This window comes from Rattus rattus, chromosome 1 (genome assembly GCF_011064425.1).
Source record: "Rattus rattus isolate New Zealand chromosome 1, Rrattus_CSIRO_v1, whole genome shotgun sequence".
Taxonomy (NCBI): domain Eukaryota; kingdom Metazoa; phylum Chordata; class Mammalia; order Rodentia; family Muridae; genus Rattus; species Rattus rattus.
Window position 1 is genome coordinate 3,936,941 of NC_046154.1, and position 12,409 is coordinate 3,949,349.

At 47.9% G+C, this 12,409-nt stretch overlaps 1 protein-coding gene across 1 annotated transcript in view; it reads right to left on the reverse strand.

The window, feature by feature from the left end:
• The window catches only part of Dnai1 (dynein axonemal intermediate chain 1), a 67,803-nt gene that overhangs the window by 23,383 nt on the left and 32,011 nt on the right, over positions 1 to 12,409 (reverse strand). Inside the window, exons 8-12 of the mRNA XM_032890220.1 lie at positions 11,673 to 11,732; positions 9,794 to 9,928; positions 5,566 to 5,650; positions 1,000 to 1,117; positions 657 to 700 (exon numbers count right to left, since the gene is read on the reverse strand). Coding sequence (XP_032746111.1) covers positions 657 to 700; positions 1,000 to 1,117; positions 5,566 to 5,650; positions 9,794 to 9,928; positions 11,673 to 11,732 — 442 coding nt within the window. The remainder of the gene's footprint in view (positions 1 to 656; positions 701 to 999; positions 1,118 to 5,565; positions 5,651 to 9,793; positions 9,929 to 11,672; positions 11,733 to 12,409) is intronic.

Here is a 12,409-nt window from a genome sequence, read left to right on the forward strand (position 1 = left end):
CCAGAGTGACTAAGGTCTTTCTATCTGACCTTAGCACACCTGCACCAGGTCTCCCAGCCTCCAGCCTCAGGTCTGCCATCCCTTCCTGTACACGACAGGTCCCTGCCCTTCCAGAATCCCTTCAGTTGTGTCCTTTGAGGGATGGCCCTGCCTGCAGACCTGGCCTATGCTGGCCCCTCTGCTGCAGTTTTCCTCTGCATTCTTTGAGGTTCACTCCGCATATTCAGCCGCATTCTTTTAACCAGCATTAACTCCCCATATGAGAGTGGGGCTTCCTATTAGACCAGTGGTTCTCAACCTGTGGGTCCTGACCCCCTTTGAGTTTCCAATGACCTTTTTACAGGGGTCACCTAAGACCATTGGTAAACACAACATTATATTACAATGTATAACAATAGCAGAATTACAGTTATAAATTAGCAACAGAAATAAATTCTATGGTTGGGGGTCACCACACACAAGGACCCCGTAATAAGGGATCGTGGCATTAAGAAGGTTGAGAACCACAGCATTAGACTGTGAGCTCTCTCAGTGGGCCAGTGAATACATCCTGCTCACCTCTGAATTTCTCACATCTGGCAAAAAGCTCTGGACAGACTAGGAGCCTAGTGTCTGATATTTGCATGAGCAAACAAATGAATAGGTAGATCACTTACAGGAGCCATGTCCCACGGCAAAAAGATCCTTGTACTTTGGATTCCTGCAAAAGAAAAGTGAACTCATTGACTAGAAACGGACGCAGCCTTCCCATGGTCAAGAGCTTCTCCTGGGCACTGGTGACTAACTCCTCTACAGACATCCACTGTCTAGCTTAGACTCCTACCATGGTAGACACTAGATGATCTTGCAACCCAATAAGGATTTAAGTCCTATTTTCCCCCTACTGTGTCCCATGTCACACTCAAGATATAAAGTGGAATAGAAGAGTCTTATGGCTCAAAATCTGGCCCGCAGTGGGTGTTCTGGGGGTGCTAGGTTTGCTGCAATATCTGTACTCACCAGCAGAGGGCGGTGACGGCCAGGCGCTTGGCTTTATCATTTTGAAACTTCCAGAGAGGCAGCAGCGTACCCTCCTGGTCCCTGTATTCATCAGCAGCATCCTCATAGTACTTAAAATCTTAAACGCAAATAGACACAGTCAGCTAGGGACTGCCACTTTATAGCGAATCGATACCTCTTTGGGAAAAACAATGAATCTCTTTGTGTTTGGGGCTGGAAATAATAGTAGTACCTATCTCAAAGAACTACTGTGAGAATACAGGTTGAGTTTAATATATGCAACGTGTCTAGAAAAATGCCAGACACATACATCTTCTCTGTATATTAGTCGCTGGGACAGGGACTACAGCAACGCATCCATATGTGCGTACACAGAATCCCAGGCTGCATCCCTCATCCTTGTGAGCTTTCTCAGCGTTTCAGAAGCTCGGATCAGAGCAGGGTTCAGCTGCCAGAGGCTGATTAATAGTTCTATTCATTCTGCATCCTAGATCCCTAAAATACAGCCCAACTCTATACTCACTGTCAAGCCTCACTGTAATGAAGCTCCCTGGACACTCCTCCATGGGTTCCTAAAACTCGGCGTCATCCTTAAAGCTGTCTCTGCCTTCCATTTTTGCTAGGTTAGCCAGAAGCCAAACCTTTCCATTTACCTAACTAGAAGGCTGGGGAATCCTTGGCTGATCTCTTTCTACCTTGTCTTATATTTTTCTCCTGTCTTTTTAACTTCTAAACAAAACAAAACAAAACAAATCCTTATAGCTACTACCTACCTAGGTTAAGATCCCCAAATCCGGGGTTGGGGATTTGGCTCAGTGGTAGAGCGCTTGCCTAACAAGCGCAAGGCCCTGGGTTCGGTCCCCAGCTCGAAAAAAAAAAAAAAAAAGAATAGGAAAAAAAAAAAAGATCCCCAAATCCCCAAATCCATCACCTGGCTATCATATTTTTCACGCTGGCCTCCCTGCCTCCTCCCATAACTCTCCTTCAGTCCACACTCTTCAGGGTTAGCAGTGCCAAAGGAAACTATCTCTTCACATGTCTTCCCCGTACCACTGAAACTTCTCAATGGCTGTCCTTAAACAAGCCACCACCCTCATCCTTTCTGACCAGCGCTCTGTGTGTTTCTTCCTGCTTTTCCATGCCTTGCCCTGCTTTGAGGATTCCTACATGTTCTTTATCTGATTCAATGTCTTCCCCTTCCACAGGGTCTGCATTTTCATTTCTTCCCATTGAGAATGAAGTCTCATTTCCAAGTGTTGCTCACCAACTCTGTCAAGAGACAGTTGCTGAGGAGTGTAACCTAATTTGGGGTGCATGAGGGGAGAGAGAGGGAGAGGGAGAGAGGGAGAAGAGGAGGAAGAAGGGGATAGGAAGGGAGAGGGAGAAGGAGGGAGAAAGGGAAGGACAGGGTATTTGTGCATGGCAGCAGCTAGAGGGCCTATCACCTGTCACCTGTCACTATATTACCCATCCTGGACTGCGACACCTGGGCTCAAGTGATCCTCCAGCCTCAGCCTTCTAAGTACCTAGTACTACAGGTATGTGCTAGGACATAGCTCAGGCTGGCCTGGAGCTCATGGCAATCCTCCTGTCTCAGCCACCTGAATATGGCTATTTTGAGTAGACTTAATTTCTTTGTCTCTCCCAGTGCTCCCTCTCCTCTACTAAGACGTGCCAGTCTTTTTGTCTGACTTCCGTGCCACACAAGCCCTAGAGAGCAGAACAATGTGTCCAATGCATGGGACAGGAAAGGCCACAGAGCAGAGACCCAAAGTCCTTTCAAAGAATTCAAGGAAATAACATTCAGGCAATCGTTCTGTCTTTTTTCAGTCAGGATGGCCAATTAGAAGGGACTCTCTAATGCTACACAGTCTGGGACATGCCCAGTCATTGCCTGGTTCCTCCCACAGTGCCCCATACCTTAAGGTACAATCAAACCTCAAAACTGTCTTGGAACAAAAAATAAATAAATTAAGTGGTTAGAAAGGTGTGACTCTTGATCACATCAAAATTCCTAAGCTTGAGGGAATTTTGCAAATCCCTCATTTCAGTGTGGGGACTAATTGGTAACACTTCTTTATTTTTATTTCTTTTTTCATGATTACACTTTCCCAAAGGGAAAACACAGTGCAATTAAAAGAATCAAAGTTCAATGCATTTTTATGGAACCGTATTCTTATGGAACTGTATTCTTTTTTTTTTTTTTTTTTTTTGTTTTTTTTCGGAGCTGGGGACCGAACCCAGGGCCTTGCGCTTCCCTAGGTAAGCGCTCTACCACTGAGCTAAATCCCCAGCCCCAGGAACTGTATTCTTTTATGGAACTGTATGGTGCACAAGGCCAATTTCTCCATGGATATTAATCAGGTTTGCAGCCCTGTGGTGGGCCACTTGCAGAGCCTGGGTCTCGGGAAGGGAGCTGTGTGAGTGACAGGTCCTTTCACAGCTGCTGCACACTTTGACAGCTTCGCAGAGCACTCACGATCTCTTTCCAGCCTCAACGATAACGAGGGGGCTTGTTTAGGCCGCTAGTCTTGGCAGCCTTTGGCAGCCTTAGCCTTTGTGTCCTGCGAGGGAGCAATGAGCATCAAGTCACCAAGAAGGGCCCAAGGCCGACGGCAAAGGAGCCCAGCCAGCATGGCATTGCCAACTCCCGGGAGGCAGCTGTTCCACGTAAATGCACAGCCTCTTAGGGAAATACAAGCCACTTGCGAATCGGCTGCTCACACCATGGGAAGGGCTCTGTTTCCTTGGCACTGTCAGAGACACCAGAATTCCCAGGCCCTCAGCACTGGAGCATTGCTGCATCTGGTTCTGTCTTCGCCTCCTTGCTAACTAGTCGCCACGATGGATCTACTGAGTGTGCTCCTGAGACACCTCCTCCAGCTCAGCAGCTCCGTAGGCTAGTGGTGCAGTGCTTATCAACAGATCTACCAAGGGGCCCGAGTTCCATTCCTGGCTCCACCCCTATGGCTCCCTCTGGCTGTGACTTTGTTCAATTGGCAGCATGTTAGGGTTGGGTTTCTCTTTTGTAAGATGGGGATCATCATGCATGCTATTCATGTCTCAGTAGAGTTGCTTAGAAGACAGAAAATACTGTATCCAAGTGGACAGCACAGAGCCTGGCTCGCAGGCCCTGCCCACTGAGCTTTGCCGCCTGACTTTCTGCTATTACAACTCTCCCTTTGTTCCGTCCCTTGGGCTACAGCCTGACCAGGCACAGAGCCTGTTCCGCCCCATACCTTTACCTCTGTTCCTGAACTCTGCCCGGTCACATCCTCGCCTAGCCTCTCACTGAGCCTTGCTAGCACCTTGCTAGCCTAGCCTAGCACCTAGCTCGTGTCACAGCCTCTCAACTGTCTATGGAGGAGGCCCCAACTGCCTTCCCTCCATTTCCCAACAGCTCCTGTGTGCACACTTGAGCCTCTGCTCCTTTCTCAGAAGAACCAATTCCTACTCATTCTTGCCACCAAGTCACTGCTCATGCCACCATCTGCTGAGAAGACCCTCTCTCTGCACCTCCCGCAGACCCCGCTTATCCCCTGCCACCTAGTCCAGTACTCCCTAAGCCCTGCCAGACCCTTCCCGTGAATCCCGTATTTATCTTCTTCCTCTTCTTCCTTCTCCTCTTCCTTCTTTCTTTCTTCCTTCCTTCCTTTCTTTCTTTCTCTCTCTCTTTCTTTCTTTCTCTCTCTCTCTTTCTTTCTTTCCTTCTCTTTCTTTCTTTCTTTCTTTCTTTCTTTCTTTCTTTCTTTCTTTCTTTCTTTCTTTCTTTCTTTCTTTCTTTCTTTCTTTCTTTCTGGGACAGGGTTCTTTGTGTCACCCTGGCTGTCCTGGACTCTCTTTGTAAACCAGGCTAGCCTCAAACTCACAGAGATCGATCTGCCTCTTCCTCCAAGTGCTGGGACTAAAGGCATCTACCATCATTGTCATTTCTCTCTTCTTTCGGGGTCCCCTGAGCAGTTCTTCTCCTGTGAATTCTAGTGCCAGCATCTTCAAGCCAATTGGGTGGAGACAAGAGCACTAGCTCAAGACCTATATCTGGCTTCTCTGTGCTACTCACTGGTCAGGCAGCTTTGGCCCCAGGACTGCTGGGAAGGTGGCATTAGATTACTATTCTGCAGCTCATTCTGGCCACATGTCAGATTGGATCACTGCCTTCACTGTTTGCACACCATCATTCATGGTGGACTTGCAAAGGTCTTACTTCTTCAATGACATTCAGAGGAGGAGACACGGTGGTTGCTTTTGTTTTGTTGTTTTGTTTTTATTTCCCCCTTTACTATAGGACTTACTATAGTGGAACACTCAAACACTAGACTTTGGTGAAGAATTTTAAATACTAATTCCTGGGCTGGCAAGTTGGCTCAGCAGTTAAGAATGTTTGCAAAAGATGTGGGTTTGGTTCCCATTACCGTAAGGCAGCTCACAGGTGCCTACAACATCAGTTCCAGATCTCTGCCCTCTTCTGGCCTTCGTGGACATGGCACATATGTATGGAAGATTCAGACAAAAAAAGGCACACACATACCTAAAAATAATGAAAATTACTATTTCTTCAAGTCTTACCTTGAGCGACATCATCGTATGTATTTTGGTTGACCATTCGCTCCACAATTTTAGCAGCTTGGGTCACTTTGGTGATATCATCACTCTGTGGAATACAGAAGCCCTCATTAGTGCCTGGTAAGGTTTGGCCCTGAGCCAAAACCCAGATTTGCAACTGGTTCAGCAATGTAACCCTGTGGTTATCTATTCTAGATGACTCAGAAATGGCTCACAGCCAAATAGACCATATAGTAGGAGCCCTTTCCTTGAAGGTGCACAAGGGTCAGAGCAGACATATCTGATCCCTGGATAAAGTTGCTGTCACTCTCCCATCTGGGGTTGGGGAAAAAGCATCTCTCTGAGCTCAAGAAAAGGCACTGAACAGAGTCCAGGAATTGGAAGGCAGAACACTCAAGGACCTGTTAGAGGCTTTCTGTGGGGATGGGAGGGGGAGCACAGAGGCTTTCTCAGATCAGGGAATGACAGATTCTCACATAAGGCCTCCAGCCCAAATTCCTCCTTTAGGTTCAGGCTCAGGTGCCACAGATGCCCGGCTGTGTGGAGATGAGCTGTGCATGGACCGTACGACAGAACTGAGCCTGCCAACCCAGGGCCCTTCTTAGACCACAGACAAAGCAGCAAGTTCTACCCTGGAAAATGACCCCTGAGTAAAGAGGCAGCTTCCATAAACGCATGAAGGAAGCCACTTGGCAGGTTCTCAGAGAAGCAAGAAATATGGGGCTGGCAAGAAAAGCACAAGGAGGGCTGGAGAGATGGTTCCTCAGTTAAGAGCACAGAGTGCTCCTGCAGAAGAGGAGAGTTCTGTTCCCAGCACTCAGTCTGGGTGGCTGAAAACAGCCTGGAACTCCAGCTCCAGAGAATCAGTGACATCAGGACTCCAAGGGCACCACACTTACGTGCACATAACCCTGCCCCCACATACACATAACTAAAAATAATCAAAATAAACCTTTAAAAAGAAAAGTGCAAGGAGTTTGTGGTGAGTGGCTGAAGAGAACAAGCTAATTGGGTGCCCAGAGGGTGATCAGGGGTCAGACACATGTCTCCTGAAGATCAGCACTCCTGGGAGAGGCCATATTGGCTGTGATTTATAGACTAGGTTCTAGGGCTGGCAAGGTCGCTCAGGGGGTTGAGCTCAAAGACCTGCGTTTATCCCCTGGACTCACATGGTGGAAGGAGAGAAACGATTCCCACAGATTGTCTTCTGTCTTCCACACATGCTATGGCTCAGGTGAGACATTCCTCCCACACGTTAAATAAAATAAAATCTGATTTAAAAGTTCCAAAAGAGACTAGGTTCTAGATCACACAGATGTGTATGCATTTCTTCCTTAGTGCACGGAGTAAGAAGGAGTTACTTTTTTTTTTTTTTTCCGGAGCTGGGGACCCAGGGTCTTGTGCTTCCTAGGCAAGCGCTCTACCACTGAGCTAAATCCCCAACCCAAGAAGGAGTTACTTTGATTCTCTGCGCCATCGTCCTTGTGACAGAGTGAGGATGGATGGACAGCATCTCTGAGAGACCACTCTGGGCAGTGAGCAACAACACTCATGCTGGTTCAACTCTGTTCCCGGTGGCAATGCAGTCAGAAGAAACACAGTTGAGTGGTGGAGGCTCACACATCAGCATCTGGGAAACTGCTCTCTGAGGGCCTTTCAACACACCCTAGAGCAATTCTATTTATCACAGAAATCTAGGCAAGGAGGGCAGACATTGGAGTTGTGACACAGTGCTCCACCTGCTCCCAGGTACTGCCCACCTCTGGACCCAAAGCACAATCCCCTTCTTTTCCAGGTCCAGGCAAGCCCTATGTGAGGCCATGCTTGCTGCAGACAGATAACTGACAGTTAACTGACTCCACTTTCCTGGCTGGTCTACCTATAGTCTGAACTCTTTCCCCTGGCCCAGGGAGCTACATACCTGAAGGAAACTCATTTCCCCACATCAACCTTTGCTTCTCTTCCAAGCTCATTAAGATGGCTTTACATTTGTGGGGGGCGGGTGGAGGCTTCAGTAAGCTCCAGCTCCTATTAACAAAGTCAGGCTCAGTCTGACAGTGTCCTTGTCCTGTCTGCCCAGGACCTTGACGTGCTCAGAGGAGAGATGAGGGCTATCGCCTCCATTGCTCTAGAGCTGTGCTGCTGGAGTAGCCACATCTCTTTATAGGTTCTGACTGAACTGCAGCTTCTGATCCTATTCCCTTATGCATGCCAAGTCTTTAGACTGCACAAGCTTGCATTCATTTTTGTGTATTCAGCCAAGTCAGCAATGAGCCCGAGTCCTAGGTCCATTATTAGAGACCTTCTGGGAAGGTCCCATGAACTTACTTTCTTTTCTCTCTGCTCTCACCTGAGATTCTTATCAACCTAAATAGACAGGTCTTTGAGGAAACATTGCTTCTCTGCTCAGGTTCTAGGCCTGGGCAGAGGAGAAGGACACAGCCTTTCTCATTCTGTTCTACAGGCAGCCTAGCTCAGTGCTGAGAATTCCCAGTTAGGACTGACCTCCACTGGCTTTCTTACCAGGTGCTCACTGGGAAAGAAGGGCAGAACCTGCCTGTACCCCTGTTCTCCACGTCAGCAAAGCTGGAGGATCTATGACAGGAGATGTTGTACACCATCTTTAGGCCCCAGATCACCTTTTGGGCTCAGCCACATAGTTTTCTCCTGGTTCCTGGGTCTTAGTGATTCTAGTTGGGGTTTCTGCCATTATGGGTTCCAGTAGAGCCAAGAGCCCAAACCCTGGCAGATCTTCACATTAACCCTAACCCAGGCCAGAGCTCCTCTGCAGTCCCCATCATCTGAGGAATGGTGCAAGGAAGCCGAGGATCCTCACAAAGTCCTCAAGGCAGGGGCTCTATCCCACCCTGGAACTGAGGTTCTCACCACGTCTTCGATTACTCAGTTCTTGGTTAGTGATTCAAAACAAAGCAAACCAAGGAACCCTGACTATAAGTCAAAGCACAGGACCCCCAGACCTCCCTTCAAAAGTGACATCAGGACCATGGAGCAGAGCTAAGAGGAAGTGGACACACCTAAGATAAAGAAAATAGACGTTCTTTAATTGATTGAGTTCAATTCTAGTAAGGTTGGAGAGGAACAGAGCCACTTCCCTGAAAGACGCCCTGGGCGCTCTCCAAAGTGCTGAAACCGTCCCCTAGCTTCTTGTGACCCTCTTCCAAGGCAGGTCACACCCACAGATTCTCTACTCTGGGACTCCATCTCCTGAACCAGATTTCTCTCTGCTGCTGGAACAGATGAGGTTCTCCAGCATCTCCTGTGGCCATCTCCCCATACCATCATCCTGTGTTATATCACTTTATTCTATGCTGACCCCCAAACTCCTGCTGGCTGCACTGTTCTGTCCCCAAACATGGTCTTTCTAAAACTCCCACTTGGCTTCTTATGATTAATACAACTCAAGACAGTTGCATCCATTGATCTGATGCTGATGGTATCTAGAATCAGTTTTGGACTGGCTCATAGCCCTGAAGACTCACTAACCTAGTTTTACTTCTGTTGTTGTTATAAAAATTCACTGACAAAAGAACTTATGGGGATAATAGTTTATTTTTAACTCAAAACTCCAGGTTATAGTACATCACAGCAGGCAATTCAAGGCAGCGGGAACTTGAGGCAACTAGTCACCATCACAGTCAGGGGAGGGAGAATGCACGTGTTCTCCACTCTTATCAACCTAGCACTCAAGCCCAGGGAATAGTGGCACCCACAGTGGGCTGGGTCTTCCATCATCAATTAATGTAATCAAGACAATCCCTCACAGACATGCCCAGAGGCCAACAAGGTCTACATAATTCCCCACTGAGACTTCGTCCTAGCTGATTCTAGATCCTGTCGAGTTGATAACTAAACCATCACACTCGATTTAACAACCAGACACAGACAGAGGACTGAAGGCAGAAGAGCAGACTCCTTAACTTCCCTGCAATACAGATAATACACACTTTAGAAAAAGAAAAAAGTCTGTCCTAGGCTCGTGATCCTCAAACCCTTCTGACCCTCAAAACGGCAGCTAGAGAGACAGTGTGAACTACTAGGCACAATTCTAGTTGCCATCACATCTTCTCCCAAGGTAAGAAATCATCCACACCTCAATATCAGCCTTTTCTTTTGAGGGTCTGTGGAACCCTTCTAAATCCCTGAGCTACTATTTACCTACAGCCAAGACCATACCTAGACATTCTGGGACAGAACTGAAGACCTCACCAACCTGAGACTCCATAGATGTTAGTTTCCTCATGGCCATCTTCTCTGTTTTCTTAGCCACTGGAGTCTTGGTCTTCTCCTTCTCTTTGGTCTTTTCCAGTTTCTCGAGCTCATCTACATAGGCATCATAGATCTCCCACTAGTCAAGAGCAAGGCGAGAGTCACCACAGGGCACAGCTTTCACTGGCCTGCTTGCCAGCTTGCAGGACTTGGTTGTGTTAACCCATCAAGTGTTCCCACAGCACCATTCAGTTGGCTCTTTATAGTTACATGTTCAAAGTCTGTCTTCCCTGCTAATCACCCACTCGAGAACAGTAAGGAAGGAGTTTTCAGGGTTCCTCTGAGATAGGCTTATCCACCCAGAAGTACAGGGGCTGAATCTTAAGCTGGAAATCAATCAATATTGTTCTAAGTTTCAGCCCCCACCCAGAAGAGAAAATGTGCAGTCACTAGGACTAGGTAACTAACAAATCACTGGAGATTTCTAAAACTAAATTAGGAAACATTTAAAAAAATCTTTCCCAGGCTGGTTGGATAGCTCAGAGATAGCTCCTAAGGAGCTAATTCACCAACCAATGAGTACCCATGGCTCCAGCCACATATGTAGCAGAGGATGGTATTGTTCAGCATCAATAGGAGGAGAAGCCTTTGGTAGAAGAGAAGCCAATGTAGGGGAATGCCAGGGTGTTGAGGTGGGAGTGGGTGGGTGGGAATGGTAGCATCTTCACAGAAGCAGGGGGGAGGGGGAAGGGTTTATGGGGGAGGGGGGAAGGGGATAACATTTGAAATGTACATACATAAAATATCCATGAAAAAATTATATTTAAAAAAGATAGCTCGGAGATAAAGGCCCTTCCCACCAAGGCTGATGATCCGAGTTCAATCCCTGCAACACATATGGTGGACAAAAAAAACCTAACTCCTGCAAGCTGTCCTTTGACCTCCATTGCATAGCAAATGTGTGCGCACGCACGCACACGCGCACGCACACACACACACATTTAAAAACGTTTGTAGAAAAACTGTCTGCCTCCATGGAAACAGGATAAATCCATGGGCTCGAGCTGGTTGTCTACTTCACTGCCCACTAGAAGGAAATAAATAGGTATTTTGCCAATGGGACCGAAGGAAAGAAAACCCAAGGGCTGGAGCAGAAGCAGCAGCAAGGATCCGGGGCTGGGCAAACGCAGCAGATCGCAGTGTGTTCCCCAGACCGGGCAGTCACTGCCACCTGGAGGCCAGATAGGCACACCTTACATTTAAAGATTTACCCACAGGTCTCTCTGCAACGCACCTCAGCATTTGTTATCTCATTCGGAGCCTCCAACACCTCTGTGAGGCGGCTTATCATCCTTTACTGACAAAGGAAGAAACTGAAGTATTAAGAAATAAGTGAAGCTACTGTGCCCAGGATCTCACAGCAGGAAGAGCAGAGCCTGACCTTTGTTCTGCTAGCACCAGGTCCTGTCCAAGTCAGCATTGCTAGCTAGGAGGGCTTAGTGGGGAGAGGGTCTTCAAGAATGCCGAAGGCTGCTGGGAAGGCAGTCAGAATGTTGTACTTGGAAGACAATCACAGGGTGCTACAGGCTTCCTAGAGCCCCTGGGAACAAGCATTCTCCCTTGTTCTGGGGGGCTCCAGAAGCCACACCTCCAAGCCATGTGAACAGTCTTGCCCCAGGGAGCATGTGGCTGGTCCAGAACTCACTGCTGAGGACCTATAGTGCCAGGGTTCAGAGACTGAATGCTCAGGACAATGGTGGGTGGATAATCAAGGCAGACTATCAGAGGAGTTCATAGCCATGCTGGTCACCTCTGCTGCCAAATGTTTCAGGATGCAAGGGAGTACAGATGGTGACAGCTTTTGGGCTGACCCAGGATCTTACCTGATTGGCTGTGGCTGAAAAGTTTGTCCGAGGTGGAGGCTCCATCTGACATTCTCGATCCTAGGGAACAATGATCACAGGAAACCCAGAGATGAGCCTCACCTCCCTCTCATCTAACCCAACAGTGCCTCTGTAGGAGCGTTTGGTTAGCGCTGAGGAAGGGGTGTAACAGGGCTGGGGAAGCAAAAGAGATCCTGGTGAAAGTCTGAATTATTCAAATCCCGCATTTGTTTTTCCATTCTGGCCTTCTTCAGCCTAAGCTGGAGGGCAAGGGCAGCAAAGGTCAGTTATACCAGGTTTTAATAAAGAAAAGATCTGGGTAGAGGATGGACAGATTGCAAGGAACCAGCCTGTCACCAGCCTCCAGACACAGGGCATAGAAGCCAGCCTCCCACAAGCACTGGGGCTAATATCCCTTAAAGAGAAGGCTTCTCTTCAATATGGGTTTCTGCATCGAGCAGTGTAGTTGCTTCCTCCCCATTATGTATCACCCCAATTATCCAACATAAGCCTGAGGACCACACAGGGTGATGGGTGCTACCCTCCATCACAGATACCCTACCATAGAAGACTTTCGTGAGCACACCTCACCTAAAACTGTGCCAGGCTCTCTCAGCCTAGTTCTCAGGTTCCTTCAGGGTCAGGAAATGTTCTCGCTTTTCCACAGAGACCATCAACTTCATTTGTATTGTCCCAACACTCCCTATGCCCTGGCACACTTCAGTCCTGATTTATAC